The sequence below is a fragment of the Mytilus trossulus genome, chromosome 5 (assembly GCF_036588685.1).
Source record: "Mytilus trossulus isolate FHL-02 chromosome 5, PNRI_Mtr1.1.1.hap1, whole genome shotgun sequence".
Classification (NCBI taxonomy): Eukaryota; Metazoa; Mollusca; class Bivalvia; order Mytilida; family Mytilidae; genus Mytilus; species Mytilus trossulus.
In genome coordinates, this window is record NC_086377.1 from 82,493,097 (window position 1) to 82,517,187 (window position 24,091).

The following is a 24,091-nucleotide window of genomic DNA, read 5'->3' on the forward strand; positions in this document are numbered from 1 at the left end:
AGTATCTAGTATAAATTTTATATTTTATTTCCTTGTATGTCAAGAAACATAGCTCCTATGGCTAAAATAGAACATAGAAGAAAATGATTATTTTTTTTTGGCTTTGAAGAAAATCGAGGACGATCCAAAAAACATTTAAATAAATTGAAAAGCCAAAATAATCATTGATGAGAGATTTAACCAAAATAATTAAGGTGAGCAATTCAGGCTCTTGAGAGCCTCTTGTTTTTTTATCTGCCCGATCGTTATCGCTTTCTTTTGTTTGTCTATTCTTTGGTTTTTTTTATCTGCCCGATCGTTATCCCGTTCTTTTGTTGTCTATTCTTTGGGGTTTTTTATCTGCCCGATCGTTATCGCTTTCTTTTGTTGTCTATTCTTTGGGTTTTTTTATCTGCCCGATCGTTATCCCGTTCTTTTGTTGTCTATTCTTTGGGGTTTTTTATTTGCCCGATCGTTATCGCTTTCTTTTGTTGTCTATTCTTTGGGTTTGTTTATTTGCCCGATCGTTATCGCTTTCTTTTGTTGTCTATTCTTTGGGGTTTTTTATCTGCCCGATCGTTATTGCTTTCTTTTGTTGTCTATTCTTTGGGGTGTTAAATCTGCCCATTCGTTATCGCTTTCTTTTGTTTGTCTATTCTTTGGTTTTTTTTATTTGCCCGATCGTTATCGCTTTCTTTTTGACTGATGAATGTTGATTCGCCCGTGTGTAACTTTGGCCTCTTTTTAAATACTGATTTGGATAATTATATTTTTTACTTGCAATATTATAACGGTCTGCAGGATAAATCATTATATATTTTTTATTGAATGACGTTATTATATTCTTAAGACACATTTCAAGTGCAGTCATCCACCGAAATATTTAAATATTAATTTGTCTTTCATAACAGGCACATTCAATTTCTGGATGGATACGATACATTGTTATGGAAGCATAAACGACAAAACTGAAGCTGTATTGCTCGAAGGAGCTCACAACCTTCTAGATCCACCAGTTATTGCAATTGGTACACACAAGGACAAATTTCAGGTATTTATATCAAAGTAACAATGGAGTAGACATTTTAATTTAGTCTCTGTTTATAAAAACTTGACGACTGAATTTGGGCCTTTGAAAATATTTAGGTAATGTTAACTTGTGTTCGTATAAAAACGGTATTCTAGTTAAGTTTAGACTATGGACATTGGAAATACTTCACCAATGTATTGGATCTATAAGATACGATTAGATCAAGTTTGCCAAGACGTCTTACACATCTAACGGGCTGTTTACGAATCGCTGATTCAATGTTACATTAGAGCGCAGTTTAAATAGAAACTATCGAAATTGTTTCAGTCTAGATTGTATAATATCTATTTCATTTTACTGTACGAATATGTACCTTTGTCATATTGATAATAATGTATATCTTTTTCTGTCCTGACGGTCATGCTCGTCAATGCTGATTGTCGTTTTTGTTTTTAAAGTTGTTCTCTAGGACATTTCTTGAGTGAAGTGTGAATGAGATTATGCCTATTAATTGACACATAGTAAATTAAGAAAACCAGTGTTTTACAAGTCAATAATATTGCAAATAAATTGACATTTAATATGAAAAAAAAATGTATCAATTTTGTATTAGTAGTTTTAGTCTCTACTCTAACATTGCCTTATTTTAAAGACATTTTTTACGGATGTCACGATTATAGTTTCCTTTGGTATTGACAGGTTTATCAACATTTCCTTATTTGTCAAAATTATTATTATTCAAGTCACTAGACGGATTAATGTTCACCATCAATTTGATTATTACAATTACTATAGACACTTTTTTCTCTTTGCATGTGTTGGTGTCTGCTAATTTCAATAAGTAGTGTTTTATCACTCATTCTTAATTTTGTCAACTTCCGTTCTTAAATAGTAACCAATTTTTTGCCCCAGTGTTCGATTCTTTATGAATATAGAAAATAAAAACTATCATTAAAAAACCCAACAATATACAGAACACAGTTTTCATAGGAAATTAAAACTGAGCAACATGAACCCTCTGAAAAACGGGGATTATTCTCAAAGGCCCTGGTTGGGTTAACAGATGCTGATGAAAAACCTGTACCATATAACCGGCTTAAAAACACCCCGATTGAAAACATATGAAACAATTCAATGCCAAAAACTAACCGTCTAACTTATATCATAACAATTTACGAAAGCCAGAGTCTTTATACATCTGCTCTAGAAAAACATCACAGAAAAGTACAGATATGAGAATAGTAATAGTTACTGACAGCCAAAAACATCATAAGAAATCATGTATCTAAGACTGTTTTAGTTAAATGATAATGAAATAATACAATATCACTGTTTCTGTTTTTGCGAAAGGACGAAGAACAATGCAGAAAACGTCTCGAATCCTACACTGATAAAATATTTAAAGATTCCAAGCGTCACCTGAGATCAATTCACCTGATATCCAACACAGAGGATGAAGAAGATGCTTTTGGAAAATTGAGAAATAATATATTTGCCACAGCAAAGAGTAGCGCAAATTGGAATCGAGAATACCCTGTTAAATTTATTCAGATGGAAAAAGCCATCAACTCTGAACTAACGATCGGAAAACAAATAATTTCTTTTGAAAGAGTAAAAGAACTAGGTGAGAAAATACCACTTCCGATAACTGATGACAAGGAGCTTCATCTCTTTCTCAGGTATCAACATGAAATTGGTAACATGATATTTTTTGAAGACATTCCGTCATACATCATACTTGATCCCCAATGGTTAGCAAATGCCTTTACATGCATTGTTACAGCCCAACAGTTTCAACTGGAATTACCACACTTACAATGGAACAACTTCAAACAAACAGGTAAGATGGATCCTAAGCTATTGGAAGAAATATTCAAGAAACAATCAGAAGACATGAGGATTCATAAAGAGCATATATTGGAAGTAATCGAAAAGTTTGACATTATCATATATCCATTGCTATTGACGGAAAGTGGAAATGTACAAAGGGAGCATAGTTTTTTTTACGTTCCATGCATGCTTCAAACATTAAAAATTAAGGATATTGATGTATTGTTTAACGTTTCAAATGCTAACAAATCTACATGTTTGTGTTTTGTCTTTAGTTTTTTACCGCCGTATCTAATCAGCAATCTGATTGTCTCTTGTCTACGAGAATATCCTCTAGCAGTGGTAAAGGGCGAGATAGGCCTCTTCAAGGATTGTTGTGTATTCAATATTGACAGAACTGGCTGTGCAAAATTTGTATTAGCAAAGAGTAGTCATATGATTCAGCTGCAAGTATGGCAATGGGACGAAGTAGATACAGAGGTTAACCAAGCTGTTTTAAAAGTTGTCGAAAGAGAAATCAACAGAATTATCAACACGCGATACAAGTTGAAAACGGTATCTTTCGAGAAAAAATGGAAGTGTGAGACTACCAGTTTCTCCTTTGACACAGGATTCCATGAATTTGATCAAGTAGATGATGGGAAAAAATATTATTGCGAAGAACATGCGACAACTCATAACTATAAAGACTATTGGTCTGGTGAGAAATCAAAGGTAATGTTTCAATTTTTTTAGATTATTTTCATTGAGTGGGCATATCTTTGTGAGACGATGAAATCCAATTATTGGTAATTTTTATTTTTATTCATTTGATGTGTACTCGTTGCTAATGTCAGTATCATTGTGGATTCGTTGTGATAAAAAAAAAGTATTGGGTCCATTCCCAATTGATATGCGCGACTGTACCATGTATTGATCTACTATCAGTTCCATTTACAAAATCGCGCGTTATTTTGTTTTCTTCAAAGAAATGCATGTGTTTTGTTAATTAAACGCTTGTCATTTTGTATCTTACTTTTTTGTATCAGTAAAGATAGTTGAGTTTTTAAGATCGACTTTGTCTAATTCGTTATCAAAGTTCCAGGATTATAATTGAGTACGCCAGACGCGCGTTTCGTCTACCGAAGACTCATCAGTGACATTCATGTCAAAATATTTATAAAGCCGAACAAGTACAAAGTTGAAGAGCATTAAGGATCCAAAATTCCAAAAAGTTGTGCCAAATATGACTAAGGTAATCTATGCCTGGGATAAGAACATCCTTAGTTTTTTTTAAATGTGTCAAATAAAGGCAACAGTAGTATACCGCTGTTCGAAAGTCATAGATCTATAGCGAGAAAACAGATCCGTGTTACAAACTAAAACTGAGGTAACCACATCAACTTTAAGCGGAAAACAACGAAACTTTGGTTCTACAGGAAATGTACGCAAAACCCGACCAACTTCAAACATTTGCGTAATCCACACTATAACTTATAACGTAAAGCTCACCTAACCGTCTTCCGATCAGAGACAGAGTTTTCATTTATAAACTTGAATATTAAAAAGTCTTGTGTTGTTCTTATGTGTCTTCTTTTTATACGACCGCAACCAATTTTTGGGATCGTATAATGGTATGATGTCTTCGTCAGCATCGTCTGCGTCGTCGTCCGAAGACACATTCGTTTCCGGATAACAACTTTAGTTAAAGTGAATAGATCTACATGAAATTTTTTCAGAAGGTTCAATACCACATAAGTAAGGTTGGGATTGATTTTGGGGATGATGGTCCTAAGTGATTAGGAATTAGCATTTTTCTAGTTTCAGGATTATAACTTGTGTAAACGTATGTCAACTGCTCTGAAATCACACCACAATGTTTAAAACCACAAGAAGAAGGTTTGGATTCATTGTAGAGGTTATGGGGCCAAAGTTTAGGAATTATGATCCAAAAAGGGGTCAAAACAAGCATTTTTTCTAGTTTCAAGACATAACGTATGTGTAATTGCATGGATCTCTCAGAAATTATATCACAATGTACCAAATAACAAAGGGGAGGTTGGGATTAATTTTGGGGTTAATTGCCCAAAATATGTAGGAATTAGGGGCCAAAACAGGGCCAAAAAGAAGCATGATTCTAGTTCCAAACAATCATGACAAAAACATAGGATTGAGTTTAAGGGTTATTGCTCCAAGGGGGTTTCAAAAAGTTTGGGGGGTGGGGATTTTTTGTTTACCTTTAAAGGGCTTTCTTTTTTTCAAAATTTTTGTTGGAACTTTTACTACAATAATTTTGTGACAGAAACCTATATTATGTCAAAAATTTGATCACAATCCAAATTCAGACAGAATCAAGCTTGAATATTGTGACCAAATTTGTCCCAACTGTTCAGGGTTCAACCACTGGGGTCGTATAAAAGCGGCGCCCTGCGGAGCACCTGGTTCTGTTTGTTTAGAAGGATTTGTTCAAACTTTTAATTCACTATTGAGGGTTATAATTCATATTCAGACGCAACACATAAAAAGTGACCAAAAGGTTATCGCATGATACATGTGAGAGAAGCTAATAACATACACACTTTTTACATTTTTTGTGGGACATTCGTATGAAATAAAGGTTGCATTGTAAATATATAAATAGCTTTTCTTAGATCAAAGCACAATGTGCAAACAAATACAGATAACCCTAGGGTCTTCATCGATTCATATTTCTGTTCCTGGTTGAAAAACAAATAACATGACACGAAACATATGACGTAAAAGTGAAAGTAAACATTTGAGTTATATCTATTTATATCTATTTATATCTATTTATATCTATTTATATCTATTTATATATATTTAAATGTGTGAAATCAGAAATGAACTTTCAGATAATTTACAGCCAGCCTACAGGCTCCACGCCCACACCTGACAATTTTTTTAAGTGCCTCCTTTTTAAGCATGTTAAGTGCTTTCCTAAAATTAATGTGACCGTCTACAGGATTAACACTGTATTACGAAAATATTAATGTGATTTTTAATCAAATTATCCATTCTATTTTACTTGTTTATGATCGTATCATACGATGCTATATGAAAAATAAAGAAATGTTACTGACCTGTATGTTGCTATTATATTCTGAGTGGTTTTATGTATGTTCAAGGCAGAAGTAATGAAATGCATGTAATAATGCATCTTCAATCAATTGAAAAGAACGCCATGTTTACTTGGTTGCGTTTAATATCATAGCACCTTGAATAGCCCCTATGTCCTAAATATCTATCTTTGTCGAACAACATACTACGTAGCTAGCTCATTTAAAAAAATGCTCGACTGTAAAATTATTGTTGAATGGAAATACTTCTAGTATATCTTTAAGAACATTGTGCTTTGTACAAATCTCGCATGCTTGCAATGATATATATATGTTTCTCTAACTCTATGGAAATATATACCTTTCCGAACCCATTGTATAAAAAAATTTAATCAACGTATGGTTGCTGGTGATCTCAAAAGATCATTGGATGATTTTAAGGGTCATGACCTTCTTAGCTAACTGTATGAATCAAGATATGATAACAGGTGTTAATGAAATTGACAACTTCGTGCAATGTGAAAGGCACTCGAAGGGGATTTTCGGTTAACAAAAAAAGAAAATGTCTTTTAATCATTAGAGAAACAGATTCTTACATAGTTACTCGTTGATTATCGGATTTTTCCAATCTCGATAGTTAAATTATCTCGATTGGATAAATCCGATAATCCACTGGTATCAATGTAAGAATCTATATATATCTTTTTTTTTTTTTTTTTTAATTATTCAAATAAATTTGACGTAATTTTGAATATTCTGACGTCAACTTGAATTGTCTGTCTATCATTAATTCTGTGTTCTATCCTTTTTCACTGTCCCGGTGTATTTACTGCCTTGACCATATCTGTAGGTCTATCTACCTGTTAATAGATGGCAATTATATAGCATTAGTTTGTATCTTACATATTTCATTGATATTATAGGCTCCCGTTAGATTAAGTAGTGAGGAACAGAATTACGTCAGAATGTCAAAGATAGTTCTAGAGGTATTATCAGGCGTTTTATACGATCGCTTATTCTTAGATACAAAGACTGGAGAAATACTTGATCGTAAAAAGTTGGACATAACAGAAATGTGTAAGAAATATTGTGCTTTAAAAATAAACTTTCCAAGTAAAGGCTTTAGGAATATAAAAAAGGTTGACGAGATTTCTACCAATGAAGATACTATTGGTGATGACATTCAACGGATACGTGTGATCAGAAATGAAATGCAGCATTCTACTGTCTTTGCATTAGATGACACACGATACCAAAAACTAATCGCTATAGTTCATGATATGATAACTAGATTTGATCAGCGTAACAATCCAGCAGGTGAATCCTACGTAAAACGATTCGACGAAATCAGGAAAATGGAATTAGGGACAAGGAGTTTTGAAGATATAAAAGAACAAATGAAAGCAGGTAACTTAAGTAATATCTTTTTCATGTTTGAAGTACAGGAACAAATCCTAAATCTTGAAAGACAGATAACACCACGCACAAATAGAAATCAAATGAAAAGAGAACAACAGTAACAAATCACTACACAAAACAGTAAAACCAATGCTTTGAAGCCAACAAAAAAATGTTCCCCTTCGTTCTAGGCTATTGACGTTTACGATCGGAAAATGTGAATACAAAAGTTTATTTTCATTTAACAAGTCTCGTCAGATAATATAATACTTTTCCAAAACTATTAGAAAAATGCTTGTTTTTTATACAGAAAAAAAAATAGGAATGCAAGTTTGCAAAACCAATTATATCAAACCCGAATTTAGAACACCTAACCAAACAAATGTTTTTAAACAGCTATTAGATATATTAAACTTAAAAATGTCAAAGTGAAAACCAATCGATATTTTCAACTTGTGTTTTATACCTTGTTGATCTACTTCACATATTTTGAATTATTGTATTGTATCTTTCGACTTAAATATGCTTCAGACATGGATATTATGTATACGATTTAAATGAAGTTCAACATCATTTAGATGCATACAAAATATGACAACATCCGGAAAAATCAAACAAATACTTAAACCAAGTCTGCATCATCAATCCAAACTTAAAATGTATAATAATACATACAACAAATCATCGGGATAAAGCGAACACAACTAAGTTAGTCTTCATGTTAAGGTAAACGAATGTTGCTCTAATTAAGTACATTATATCATCTCAGTATCGGATGCAATCACGTTTTGCAAATGATTTTTTGACAGAATTTCTTTTAAATGTTTCAGGATTGATAGAACAGATTCATGCAGTTTTCGATAGTGTGTATTGATGACAAATTTTATTTCCTACACTTTTACAGATGGATAAGTAAATAAAAATAAAAAAGTTTCAATAAAAATAACAAAGTCCAATGTATAGCCAGTCATTAAAAAATAAGAGTAAATGTTGTTTGTATAGATATATACATAGTATACATGATTGTAATTTTATTTAGATATACCTGTAAACTACATATACGTACACACTATATATTTGTAAATATCATATATCAGCTCATAATTCAAGCATACAAATTAACAAGCAGATGTTATCAAAGGTACCATTATTATTTATGTTATTCTTACTTTCCCTTTTCTGTTTCATGCCACCTTCTCTGTCAAGGCTAAACCGCAGACAATCTTTAGCTGCATCATCTATCCTCATCTGAAGACTCTTTACAGCTACGGTATTTTTCTAACCGACTCTGTAATAAAGTTATAAGTAAACTTGAATTGTGTATTTGCCTAATGCATGCATGCGTAATCTCCCTACTAGATATGTAATATAAATTAATGTATAATATATTCTAAATATTTCAAACACTATTGAATGCAAAATAAAATCTTACATAACCAATTTTTGTTTCTCTTTTTTAATATTGATAATTTGTCTAATGGTCAGAAATTCATTAGTATTAGAAGGATTTGTGGGTATAATTTGCGCCATAAAGAACTCATAAAGTGTAATACTTACTTATTAAAACATCTTTAAGGATCATACGGGAAAAAACAGTCTTGTCCCCTCTCCCTAGCCAATTCAATTTCTTTCCAGGATAGTGCCTATAATCCTTCTTACACTCTGCTTTACCGTATCTCCTCCAGAAGTACTCGGGTGCTTGATCTGCAACATAATTATATGATGCTAGATTTTTATAAAAAAAAACAATTGCAAACAACAAGTAAGAGATAAACGTACCTACAGTTAATAATATGACATTTTTACAATGTGCTTGGTATCTTTTAAGCACGACCATACTAGTATTACGTTATTTTATTTCAAATAAATAATTCGGAAAGAGAAAAAGCATATACAAATATATATCTATATATGTACAATTTGCAAACGTTAAAAATTATACATTATCATGATTTCGTAATATTGTAACTTTTAAAATACGCTGCTATGATCAGTTTACAACTGTTTATTTTCAAAATATATATCTCTGTGGGTTTTATTTTAACTTTCATAAACGTTTTTCTTTTGCTTCCGTCATTTTTGAAGTATAATTTACCCCGGTGATAACCACGCTCTCATGAAAACTTCATACCAAAAATGTACTATACAAACTTTACGCATACAACGAAAATATAACAATTTTGTATAAATCATAATTGTTTAGAAATAAATAGAAATTAACAACTCACATGTTTTCTTTTCTTTTTTCCTGAAGACAATTTTTTTTCTGTAGTATTACTGCTCTCAGCAAGGCGGGAAATGATCACAATTCTGACCATCCCATTAAGAATATTACCATAGCAACTATCAGTTGACCAGCGTGTTACTTGTATTCAACCTTATCAAAATGTTACAGCTGTATATAAATTGCTTACGTCCCAACTATATACTTATTCATTATTAATAATGTTTAAAGTGATTATAATCGGTGAATAGTACAAGTAGCAGTGGTAATAGTTATAAAAGTAACTTAAATGACACTTTAAATACCAACAAAAACAAATAATAAATAATAATTGTAAACAATATAATTTTATCGAGTCACCACATTGCAAAAAATAGCTGTTTTATCGGTAAACAAGATAAGTATACCCAACCGATATCCGACATACCACTCTTGTAAACCATAACTGAAAAATGTACATTGGCAGTTTTAGTGTGACGTGCAGTGTTACGAGAAACAACCAATGTTAGCTTATAATATATTTTCAACATTGGCCCAACATTGGCCCAGCATTGGCCCAACAAAATTTTACAAATGAACCAATATATTTTTTCTGATCATTTTTTCTTATCGTTGATATAGACCAAATTTTCCAGGGAATGGAGAAATAACTTAGACTGCAGTAGCCCTAATACGATTCGGAAGGGTATAGCAAATCCATCAACTTTTTCTGACCTAACATTGGGGCAACGTTGGGCGGATGGTCTTTTAATATCATCATACCAACGTTGGCCCAATGTTAGTCTTTATACATGTTATAATTATTTGCTTCTACATAAAAAAAAGTCATTAGAACAGAAGACATAGGTCTTATTGTTACATGGATGTTGAATATAGTAATATTATAATTTTAGGACTTATGTTTTTGAGTCTTTTTCATTAATTTTCATCAACTGTTTTTTTTTAAATATATCCTAAAATACACTTCCTTTAGACATGTTATAAATATTTGCCTCTATATAAAAAAGGTCATTAGAAAAGAGGACAGAGGTCTTATTGTAACATGGAATGTTGAATATAGTAATATTATAATTTTTTAACACTTATGTTTTTGAGTCTTTTTCGTTAATTTTCATAAACTGGTTTTGTTTTCATTTTGTTGTTAATTGTAAATGTTTATTTAAACTTGTACTGCAACAAACATTGTAAATGTTTAATGACAATTAATACAATTATATAGATTACCAATGAGACAAATAACCACCAAAGTTCTAATACAGTGGATGTTAGCAATCCTAGGCAACCCTTTAACAATGAGAAAACCCATACCGTTCAGTCGACTATAAAAAGACTTAACTCATCATATCAATACAAAGAAGATAAACATTTAACATGAATCCTTACAACAAGAAGGAGACAGATCTTAGCGGACTCACAGCTACTGAACGCTAGTCTAAAGCCAATAACAGCTAATGTATAAAATTATCTTTCTAAGATTCTAAAATGACGTCCTTCAAACGCTTTGAGTCCACACCCGTGGTAAAATATTAATATATTGTTTGGGCTGTTCCGATCGTCTCCCGCGTCATATGCTTTTTTATGAATGAGCTACCCGACGTCATAGAACGATAACGCCAGAACATAAGGATTTTACGCAAATGATGCCTTACCTAGAGCGCTTCGATCCAAAACAATTGCCGTCACTAGTAACCCGAATTTAGCTTGAACGGACAAAAACGTGTTAACGCTATTTAAATGAGATTAATTGTTATTTGATAAAGATTGACAAAAATTAAAAAATATTTTTAATTCATTTCAATTCATTTCAATTCATTTTAACGCCAGTCAAATAGATTTCTTTGCGGTGAATCAATTGAAATCAAGTTGCTGGTAATGTACGTCAAACTATTAGGCCACGCCCCCGTTAAACTATTTCAAACAGGCATCAATTCGTTTTAAACATCGATGAGACCCGAGCTTTGTACAGGTAAATCACTCAAGCAAGACAAACTTTATTTATTTATCGTTTTTTTTTCATCAAATTTTATCGAATTCAGTTAAATGTGTGTATTCTTAGTTAAGTCGCATGCTTCACAATTGTTAACAAATGAATGAACATTAGGCCGTTTTTATTTAATAAGTTGGTTTACGGATATCAGCCCAAAAAACTTAGGGTAGGAGGAGGGGAAAAAAATAAATTTAAACTAGATCTTTCCAGTTTTGTTTTTTTTACTTGGTTTACGGATATCAGCAGGGCTCATACTTCTTCAGAATTATAGGGAGAAGTGATTTCTCCTTTTGAAACTGATAGGGAGAAGTGGTGAGATTTGAAAGAGAAGTGCTCATTCGCGTGGTGCCCTACAATGTTTGGATTTTACTATAGTATAAAGGGTCATATGTAAATAATGTTCTTTTTATATTGTTCAATTCATATCTGAGTATACAATTAAAGTAACATTTCAAATTAAAAGTTTTAATTAGGTTCTTGCGAGAAACTTCCAACTAAATATTTAATATCTAGCACTAAAAAATTTTTTTTTTTTTTTGAAAAATGTAAAGAAATTATACTATATCAATAACAATTTAATTCAAAACTATCTTAAGTATGAAATTCAGTGTTTCTCATCAAAAAATATATAAGTTATTAAGCTGGCCATAATATATAGATATTAGCTAGTGTTATAGTCATAGTTAAGCAACTTTAATCAAGTTTGAAACAAATTCAATCCATAAAAAAATATAGGGAATTATATACACCAATCATTTAGATGTAACTAAAAGTCTCTTAATGCTTGTGAAATACGTAATTTTTCCCTTTGTGGTCAATATTTGTCTGTCAGCTGTTCCATCCATGCGTCCGTAATAATTAGTGTAAAAGTATGGATTTCGGTCTTAGCTGGTCCGGTTCAGATCCGTAGTTTAGAAATCGGTAAATGGCGGACGAATGCAAGAAAATTTACAAAAATAAACGATGTTTGACAAGTTATTTGGAAAGGAACATGACGTTTTTAATGCATTAAATGGATTAAACATTTACTAGAGGCAACTTTTATCACGTTTAAATGAAGTAACAAACTTATTTTGCCGCCGAAATTCAGGTTGATGTATGTTTTCGAGTAACAAGATCTAACAAGCACCGGAACTTGCAAAAATGTTCGAGGTGATAAAAAGTTGTATTTTTTATCAAATAAACTGCTACACACTGCAAATACAATGCTTCAGCTTCTTTTCTTAAGATAATGAACCGTTTATTTCTTAATTTCTTTAATTATCAATAAAAAATGATGTTTCATCAACATGGCCCGTAAAAATTGAAAATGTACGATGACGGAAGCGACTGAAAGCGAGTATCGTCAAGAACAGGGCGACTTGTTTTCGCTTTTGGGTGTCGGGGAAAGCTAACCAGTCACGTTTCTGGTGCACTGGTTAACGATTTTTTAATGCAGTAATAGGAACCAGAATACGAAACGTAAACACAAAAATTCAGTTTAAAATTTTCTTAGTAAATCGATAAATATGCGGTCGGCGGAAATAATTTTTAAGGACAAATGTGCGTTTATTTTTATTTGAATTAGCGAAAATTCGGGTCGGCGGATCCGTAAACCAACTTATTTAATAAAAACGGCCTTAGATGTGACATTTAAGAAATTTAAATAAAAACATTAAAATATTGATGCACGATTTAAGAAATGTGAATCTGTTGAAAATAAAATAGTAAACTTGCAAACTTTCAATCCATTTGTTCTCATCGAGGTCTGCGTTCATGTTTCAATGCGATACGTAACATGAAAGTCCAATATGTTACAAATGTATAGACTCTACGATGTCCGAGTTCTGTCCGAAATAAATAATTGATAGCACTTATAAGACATAATGTTTGAATATTTTTCTTTTTTTGAAGTCAACACGTCTCCCTTTAGATGGCTTTCGGTTATTTCCGTAGTTCGGTTGCTGTCTCATTGGCGTATATCTTACATCCCTTTTTTTTTTCGTGCATCGCTTATTTATCATGTTCACTGATTGCTGAAAAAAATCTGATCATATACCTCGATAGCACTGCCTGTCACGTTTCTTTTGCATCAAATAGAGCGGTTTGATTTGGATTTGAATGGGTTTTATACTAAACGTCTAGTGGCAAATATTGCACCCATAATACAGCCATAATGTCAGTGGCACATCTGACGAAAATTCAAACCACAGATTACAAATGGTACTGCCTTATTCCCTAATATCAGTTACCCATTCGTGAACGTAATGGACGTATGATAAATGAAGTTCCATGTTTTATCTTTTATATAAAATTGAAAAGGTTAAACCGGGTTGAATTATTACATTTACAAAAAACACATTTTATTTTTTAAATAAATTCAACAACAATACAAGTATATTTTAAAAATTTAATTGACAGTTTATATTGACCATTATATACATATAAAGACCGATGTCGATAACTCCATTGATCTTTTTTATCGTTATATTTTTAGCACGAAATAAATACAGGAGTTAATTATATCATAGAAAAATATCAAACAACGTTAGTTAAGACACGATTGATAAAATCTAATGGTTTATATTTCAGTTTCGAATCATATTTTTTTAGGCACCAGTGTTACTACTCATTTTGATAAACAGTGGGACGCTTACTTGTAATTCGGAATTGACGAAATAACGTAGCGAAATGACCGTACTTATAGATTATACTTTTGTTTTCCATCTTAATTGTATTGTCATTTTAGGGGCCGTTATAGCTTGCTGTTCAATGAGGACCAAAGCTCCGTGTTGAGGCCGTACTTTTGACCTCTAATTAAATTATACCATGTGACTTGACGGAGAGTTGTTTCATTGGCACACATACCACATCTTCTTATTTCTATTAAACGGGAGCAGTTTATTACATTTTCATTAAGATAAAAAAAAATATAAAAATTCAGTGAATCAAATGAATTTGTAGCATATTGTTACATTCAAAAGTATTTAATTTTGATTGATAGTATACATTATTTTTATTGCATTGGTCCACAAATAATGCCCAGTGTCAAATTTTACACATCGATAACCACTTAGATTAGTTACTTTAATTAAACTCATTTCCTTGGCTGGTAGTACACGCTTGTATTTTGTCCTTTAAAGTTAGTCTGTCAGTTTATTCATGGAAGTAATATTAAATATTAATGAATCACAGTTTAGGGAGAGGAGAATTCTTCATCATTTGCAAATAGATAAAAAAAAAATATGAAAATTTGCTTACGACTGAATTCAGGCCGAGAGAAATATGTTTTGTTTTATTTCAGATTACGATTGAATTCAGGCCGAGAGAAATATGTTTTGTTTTATTTCAGATTATTTAGTACATATACTAAAATATTCTTAATCTTTTACAATTTACAAATAAAATTTGATAGTGCTTTTTATGCACATGGTAGATGAAACCTGTATGATCTAATTTTTTTCAGAGGTCTGTGAAATATTGAAAATAGTACATTCCGGAAAACACAATTCGCTATATAAAATGCTTGTAAAATTCCGTTACATGTGGTACGCTCATATTTAAATACCTTCCTATAAGAAAGTGAAAAAAACAGTTTTTGAAATTCACCTAAAATGATTAAACGAATAGTTTAACTTATTTTTCAAATATCGAATACACAAATAAATCTCTAATTTATCCACGCTTGAAATTTGTTTTTACTGACAGGTGTCTGCTGGTATTCGATTGGACATCAGTATCAATGTAGGCGTAACAGCCTATCATATTTATCCAATCAGCTGTCTTGTATGCGATGACATACGGTCCACTTAGTTTAGTTTTCCTTGTAATGAATTATAAATTGATTGCAATAAAAATTATTCAATTCACTATAAAGCAAACAATGTCTAGCCCAAAAATGACTTACACGACGCTATACTATATATATATACACATATTATACTTAATAATTATTTACAAATTAAGACAGCGTAAAAAATAAAATAATAACATTAATAATAATTACTATTTAACGGTAGAGCTCTAGATTTAACGGGGTCTATTGTGCTATTAGTATGATAGTCCCAGCAATTTAAAAAAAAATTATCATAAAAAAACGGTTGTGCTATTGTGGGCAAGGGACTTGCCGGTACGTCTAAAACCCACCCAGGCCGCTTTGGTGCACTAAGCCCTAAGACATTTATGGAACACTACAGCGAACTTTCTAGACAAATTTGAAATTGTCAGATAAAAATAGCCAACGCTTATATTGAAGAATAAACAAGTCATGAAAAGAAATATTACTATACATTGTACGGACATTTTGACTAATTCACTAGCTTTGATACAGCGGAAGCAAAAACATCGAGCGTAGCCAAGATAAAAAAAAAAAATAATGCTAAAATTATGTATTTTCAAATCAAAGGACAAAGCGTACGCAATGTCACCCGGAATCCGAATCTGACTGACTAGCAAATTACTACAAAATTAAACCAAAAAAAAAAGGAACAACGTATGTTAGAATCACAAAAAAAATGGATTTAGATTAGATTTGTGATCATTCGAATTTATTAAGACTTTTTAAAATATCTATTTCTAGGAACTTTTTTTTAGATCGAAATTAATAAAGTTCATATATAAGTATGAGGTACAGCTCACACCGATAACTATATTACGGCATATTCATATAGAATTGCAAATAAACCTTTCAATAATGAATTCTTATAAGCTGATTTTAAAGCTCACAATATAAGAGATATGGGATATAATTCAATTTGACGGCAACAAAACGACAAAAACACTATAGGTAAATCAAGACCGCATGTTTAGTCTTCAACAAGAAACATGTGTCTACACGAAATGCCAAGCTCTAAATCGTCATGAGTTTGTAGATACAATATTCAAAAAGTCTAAATAATATAAATATTCATTATTCACACATATTCTAGATTTTATAAATCGTTTGAGACACGTATGCAAAGCCCATGTATTTTCCGTTCACATAATGTTTTGACGGTTTTCCTTTTTTATTTATAACGTCCTACAAACATTGCTCAGACTAGACAGCATTAAAGACTAAAACACTTTTATAAGTCAGCGTATAGGTTTATTCCTTGAATGCCAACATCCTTTGATCTACCGACAATTTACCTATAAATAATGTTGGCTTTCGAGGAAAAGGTGCAAAAAGTTATCACAACACAAGATAAAGAGCATGCTTATCGAAAATGGACATTTAGAGCTATAGGGGGAGGGTTGAGATCTCACAAACATGTTAAACCCCGCCGCATTTTTTGCCTGTCCCAAGTCAAGGAGCCTCTGGCCTTTTTAGTCTTGTATTATTTTAATTTTAGTTTCTAGTGTACAATTTGGAAATTAGTATGGCGTTCATTATCACTGAACTAGTATATATTTATTTAGGAGCCAGCTGAAGGACGCCTCCGGGTGCGGGAATTTCTCGCTACATTGAAGACCTGTTGGTGACCTTCTGTTGTTGTTTTTTTTTATTTGGTCGGGTTGTTGTCTCTTTGACACATTCCCCATTTCCATTCTCATTTTATTTAATTCGAATTGAATTCGAATCGAATGTGAACCGAATTCGCTAATCGCGTACACACACTCTTCTTTTTTAATTCGAATTAAATGTCCGTGTGAACGAGGCATTATTAAACAGATAGTTAAAATCTAATTCATGTTTGTTACGTTGTTGAAATTTTTTTCTGATGATACTACTTGAACGAATATGGATTCTCTTAAAATGAAACTTTGAAAAGTGTTGCATCACATGTGCATATTGTGAGAAATTCCAGTTTACACAAATGTGAAGCCTCTTTGGACTTTGAAGTTTTTTTTCAATATTTCTATAGTTGTGTGTGCTGTAACATCCTACCATAATACTTGTTTAAATTTCTTGAAACTTTGTAGCACGTGTTAGAATTTTTTTTCTGATGATACTACTTGAACGAATATGGATTCTCTTAAAATGAAACTTTGAAAAGTGTTGCATCACATGTGCATATTGTGAGAAATTCCAGTTTACACAAATGTGAAGCCTCTTTGGACTTTGAAGTTTTTTTTCAATATTTCTATAGTTGTGTGTGCTGTAACATCCTACCATATTACTTGTTTAAATTTCTTGAAACTTTGTAGCACGTGTTAGAAATTTTTTTCTGATGATACTACTTGAACGAATATGGATTCTCTTAAAATGAAACTTTGAAAAGTGTTGCATCACATGTGCATATTGTGAGAAATTCCAGTTTACACAAATGTGAAGCCTCTTTGGACTTTGAAGGTTTTTTTTCAATATTTCTATAGTTGTGTGTGCTGTAACATCCTACCATATTACTTGATTAAATTTCTTGAAACTTTGTTTCACGTGTTAGAATACTATTGATGTATTATGTTCAGTTTGTTCAGGATATTTTTCTTGGTAATAATACTACACACTTTTTTGCAAGTGATTCATGAAATGATACTGGTTAGGGATTTATCGTGTTCGCAAATCATCGTTGTTCTTATAAAACAAAGTAATGTAGTTTGATTGGAATTGAGACAAATTTCCACAAGAGACTAAATGACACAGAAATTCACAAGTATAGGCCACCGTACAGTCTTCAACTATGAGCAAAGCCCATACCACATAGTGGAACTAACTATACAAATCAGATGAAACCGGTTTAACTCATCATATGTAAATAAACAGAAGTACTACACAGAATAGACGTGGTCAGGTTCTTGTATATCCAAACAAACAACAAACAAAAAAAAAAAAAAAAATAGTAACAAAAATCATTTTTTTTCTATCTTTATATTCATAATTATTTAACCCTTAAATGTTGCTACTCTTCTGAACAAAATGGGATAAAATGTTACAATTTCATCAAGTTCAATAATTATTTTTAAAGTTAAATACTTATAAAAACAGAAATATTTGTGTTGGCATTCAAGGAATAGGTAACATATAAAATGTTGGCATTCGAGGAAGACGCCAGTGTAAACACGGTGTTTTTTTAACACATCGATAATTTCTTTGCCCATGGATATGAATTTGACATTAAAAGTCCCTCAAACCTTTACAATACCCGGCCGTGTCATTTCCGTTTTAGCAGATCGAGAAGGTTTAGTCACGTTTCTCCAACATTTGATAATTAGACTACATCAACATTAGGGGTTAGGGGGTCCTCATAAGGACTGGTACCTGTAATTCACCTATATCAGGTCTTAACTAAAATATTGTAAAAAGGGATATTGTTAAAAAAAAATTATATCAAAACATTAACAAACCATATATTTTTGGTCGAGTATAACCCGAAACTGTTACATAATTATTTTCATCCGTATTTGATATACAAAATTAAAAAGTTTATTGAACAAGAAAAAATCTTATATATATAGACAATGGAAATATTAATCAAACTGAAAATTTCATAAAAAAATATCAAGAAATAATCTCAAAATTATTTTTTTTAACGATTTTTTTTTTATTAAAAGTAACATGAAAAATCGAAATGTTCAATGGCTGTATCTCATTTGTGTAATTTATTCTATTACTTGATATATTTTTGTATTTGTGTTACATAAAAAAGTTAAAATCTAAACCAATGCAAAACAGTTAAGTTTTATTTATGTAAAAAGTCACCGAAAGCTATTGTCTTCTAGTGCGAAGAACAATATATTACTTAGTCGTTCTATATATCACAAGAGCCGAAGCCAGTTTTCATGGTATGCTTATGTATGCGCCTGTCCCAAGTCAGGAGCCTGTAATTCAGTGGTTGTCGTTTGTTTATGTGTTACATATTTGTTTTTCGTTCATTTTTTTTACATAAATAAGGCCGTTAGTTTTCTCGTTTGAGTCGTTTTACTTTGTCTTATCGGGACCTTTTATAGCCGACTATGCGGTATGGGCTTTGCTCATTGTTGAAGGCCGTACGGTGGCTTATAGTTGATAATGTTTGTGTCATTTTGGTCTTTTGTCGATAGTTATCTCATTGGCAATCATACCACATCTTCTTTTTTATATTAGCAGATGAAAAAGTCAGTCGTATATCTGTTCACTTTTTCCACGAAAACGGAGCTGATACAAATTGGGTACATCACGTCGTGTCGTGATCTATATAGTGTTTAACTGTGGGAACTGGCTTGGTGAATATTGTGCACTACTAGTATTTTCGATGTGTACAATTACTGCAAGTTGACTGAGAATTTTCAATAACTGTACCGGTGATAATAAGCTGCGTTTTGTACTTTTATATAAGCTTCATGACTCAAGATAAATAGATTCTTAATAGCTCTCAAAATACAAAATGTTAATTTTTATTCAAGATCGAAACATTGTAGTCTATTGGCACTCACCCCACATCTTCCTATATCTATATAATACATTTCTATAAAAAATAGACAAAATTTAAAAAAAAAAAAAAAAAAAGCAAAAAAATTGCTTCCGGCCGTACGGTAACAGATACTGGATGTGTAGTGATTGATAATTTAGTCTGAAATTATGTGTTGCCTATTTATGTTTGTACAGTTCTTTTATTGTTCTATTGCACCAATGTCTCAAGATAAGGGGGAGTGTTGGAGCCAGTAATTCAGTGGTTGTCGTTACTGTGTAATATATTCGTTTTTCGTTCATTATATTTTACATAAATTAGGCCGTTAGTTTTCTCGTTTGAGTTGTTAAACATTTGTCTTAAGCTTCTCGTGTCCTTTTATAGCTGACTATGCTGTATGACTTTGCTCAGCGTTGTTTGGCCGTACGGTGACCTATATTTGTTTTAATATCTGTGTCATTTGGTCTCTTGTGAATAGTTTTCTCATTGGCAATCATACCACATCTTCATTTTTTATGTATAATTGTTAACTTCAATGTCATTTGGTCACTTGTGGAGAGTTTGTCTCATTGTCTATCAAACCATGCACATCTTTATTGATATAAAAGAAAAAATACATCATTGCGTTAGATAATATCGACTTTTACAATTTTAGGAGACTATTAAAAAACATATATATCTTTAAAAAAAAAATACCCCTTCAACAATATTTTGATTAAGAACAGGTGAATTACAGGTAGATATCAAGATCCAGTCCTTAAGAGGACCCAATAATCCCTAATGTTATTTTAGTCTAATTACCAAATGTTGGAGAAACGTGACCACACCATCGAGAACACGATCTTTTAGGATATGCATGAATTACCATACGTATGTCCGAGCATTTGTTATAATGTATTAACGTGTGACGTAATTTATTTTGAACTCTTTTTTTGGGCGCTATTTTTACCAATCCACTTAACAAGAAACAATGCATGATGGGCTACAACATGTTTACAATCAAACGAAAAGAAGTGTTATTTACTGAAATACAACACATTTATTCATGCTTTGCGGTATTATCAATTTCGCTTAGATTTTTTTTTGTATCCATATTTATAGCTTGTGATATGAAGTATTCTTTCAATGCTCAGATTAACGAAGAATTATTTCTATGCGAAGAACAGAGTATTATATAACCCAATATAAAGTCACTTCTGTATGATTGCTGATGACACAGAGATTTCGGGTATTCGTCCGCAAGACAGCAACGTAACGACAGTTTTAACACAAAGCCAATTATCTTTAAGACAAACTTACTAGTGTAAAGGTAACAGTCGGTGCTAACTTTCATAAAGACAGTTAAAAAAAATAGGGATCCTTGAATTTTGTGCTCGTAAACACAGGAAAGATTAAGAGGGGTTCAAATTTATATTGGGTTCACTAAATTTTCATCGCTTTTCAAAAAATTGATTTTATGATATTATACCCTTTTTTATGATGTAAAAAATAATTTAAATCAATAATTTATTTCTCTATAGGAAACAACAACGTATAATCATCAAGCGGGACAATTTAAAGCCGATTATACGTTATGTTTTCTTCTCATTATTGAAGGCGTTGCGGTTGCCTATCATTACTTGCATCCATGCACTTCATTTGAAACTTTAAAAAAAATTATTCACACAGAAATCACAGCTTATTAGTGTGGGTGTAAGGGCAGGGAAGTTATATAAAATACAAAACTATTGAACCGTTGTTTTTCCCGTTTGAATGGTTTTACACTAGTAATTATGGGGCCCTTTATAGCTTGTTGTTCGTTGCGAGCCAAGGCTCCGTGTTGAAGGCTGTACATAAGCCTACAATGGTTTACTTTCATTAATTGTAATTTTGATGGAGAATTGTCTCATTGGCACTCACACCACATCTTCCTATATCTATATTCTATACACCTTAATGGCGTTAGCCTGAATGTGTGTGTCTTTCTTACGCCAAAATAATGCAGAACGACAAATTGAATTATTAAGGACAGGGATTGATTGAATGATTGATTGATTGTTTGTTGCTTAACGCCCAGTGGCAAATATTTCATGCATATTTAGGACGAGAACATTGTCAAGTTCACAATATATACACTAGGTATGTTGATACGATAGAGGCCATCTGGGATGATGGTCAGGGAAATTTGGACTGCCACTGGAAAATGAGGATACCTTGTATAGGGACAGAAATTTTGCCTTGCAACAGGCCACCTACGGACCCCTCAAAAGAGTTGTTGCAAGGATTCTTAACGTGCAAAGAGCAAAGAGCGTTGCAGTCTCTTTACACGAGGCATTAGATTTCACGTCCCCCTTCTGACCGGACGTGACTGCGAACTTGATACATCCCGCACAGCCAAACGGACGCCCCATTTCGGCAAGCGTTTTACTGCCGGTCGGGAGAAAACTGGCCAAGTGACCATATTTCTATACCCCATTCACCTAAAGGACACGGTTTCAATACTAACGGATTCCCTGTTAAGAAAATGTAGGTGATCTTTCAGCAATTTGATAATATGCTATTGAAATGCATATCCAATTTATTTATCGACAACTTTATGTCAAAAAAGGTAAATCATTTTGACAGAAAACAAAGACACTATTCCTTGCATAATTTAATCTTAAATATTTGAAAATTGTTATAATAAATGGGTATTTCTTTTTCACATTTTGATCACAGCCAAATTTTGTACAGTGTGTAGAAATACCACAAAGGACTTCTTAGTGCACTGAAGGACTATACAAATCATTGGTGCATTAAGAACAAAGTTTTTGCACTAAGGACATTAAAACGATGTTATTAGACCACACACATGGATATGAGAAGATATAAGTATATAACTCATAAATATAAATTTGGGTATCAATATGTATCATAATTTTGAAATTGACTTTCTTTTTTATCAGCGCATGCAATGTGACCGACGGCTTATTGCAAATTCCCAAGCATCAATGTTCAGTCAACCTTATCCAATAAACAATTGTCATTTGATCGTTACTAATTGATAAGTTTATGATAGTTGTAGAATGAACTTAATGATTTAGCGTAGTTTATTTTCAACTTGATGAAAGAATAATTTTATTTTATGTCCTTCTTAACAACACAGGAGTTTACATCTGTACATAATTTCATGAGAGATTGATAGACATTAAGATGGGAAAATGTGGCATTCGTGGGGATCTTAAAAACCCGATTACATCATTATTATATTGTGTGGGAACGGAACTGTACGGTTTCTACATTTTCGACATTCGAAAATATAACAAGCTGCAACATGGAAAGTTTTCCAATAGTGAAACAAATGATACAATATAACGTTTCTTCTAGACATTCAAAACATTCTATATGTATATATGAACCAATCAAATAATAAACGACGTATGCATACAAACGTTTTTTCGTCGAATGGAGGAGCTTTTAATATATCGATCAGAACTGTCACATAACAGCGATAAAAATGTCAATACTCATTGAAATGCACATCGTTGAGTCCAGAAATTTTAAAAGTACTATTTTTGATGTATGATCTTACCTGTCTGAAAGTTTGAAAGCCATTGCATCAGTAGAGATTCACAAATTATAATGTTTTCAATATCGGATAAATTAATTGACTGTACAATCGCTTAGGAGTTTACTGTACTATCACTTGGGCCTTTCCTGTACAATTGCTTGTCCAACTTATCAAAGCTTATTTTCAATAATGATGTGATATGATTTGCAATTATACAACTATCCATCAAATTAATTGGATGTACACATGTAAGCTATATTAGGCGACCATACCTTATAATCGGCTATATATAAATATATATATATAAAAGGTCCCAACATAAACAAATTTTGAACAATTAAATTCGAAAACTAACGGCATTATCTAGAAAAAACAACAATTTACAAAAACAAAAATAAAATAATATGCCAGACATGAACCAACGGCAAAAAACCACTGAACTACAAGCCACTTACTTGGGATTGACCCTGGATTTAAATTAGATCTGATCTCGCGTTTTTTGTCTTTTTTTTCAAAATACATGTTTTAAATTGTGACTATCTTTAGTTCCGAATTTTTCTATCATTCTAATTAATTTAGTTTGAATGAAAATAAAGAACTTGGAATTAATACACTGTTAAGGAGAAACTACATTTTCGGGTTATATTCACCTTAGTTCGTTTATTCAAGTTTGACATCTAACATCTTAATCCGTAATCCACATTTACCTGGCAACCTTGTTTATTGTATTTTATCAATCGAATATCCTTACTCACGAGACCAAACATGTT

The 24,091-nt window shown here is 31.9% G+C and overlaps 1 protein-coding gene and 1 long non-coding RNA gene across 2 annotated transcripts in view; both read left to right on the forward strand.

Moving 5' to 3' along the window:
- LOC134719264 (uncharacterized) overlaps positions 1-7,415 on the forward strand; it is a 52,178-nt gene extending 44,763 nt beyond the window's left edge. The window contains exons 12-14 of the mRNA XM_063582267.1: positions 891-1,030; positions 2,360-3,553; positions 6,819-7,415. Coding sequence (XP_063438337.1) covers positions 891-1,030; positions 2,360-3,553; positions 6,819-7,415 — 1,931 coding nt within the window. The remainder of the gene's footprint in view (positions 1-890; positions 1,031-2,359; positions 3,554-6,818) is intronic.
- Positions 1-24,091, forward strand: part of LOC134719211 (uncharacterized) — a 177,176-nt gene that overhangs the window by 71,224 nt on the left and 81,861 nt on the right. The gene's annotated exons all lie outside the window — the stretch shown is intronic.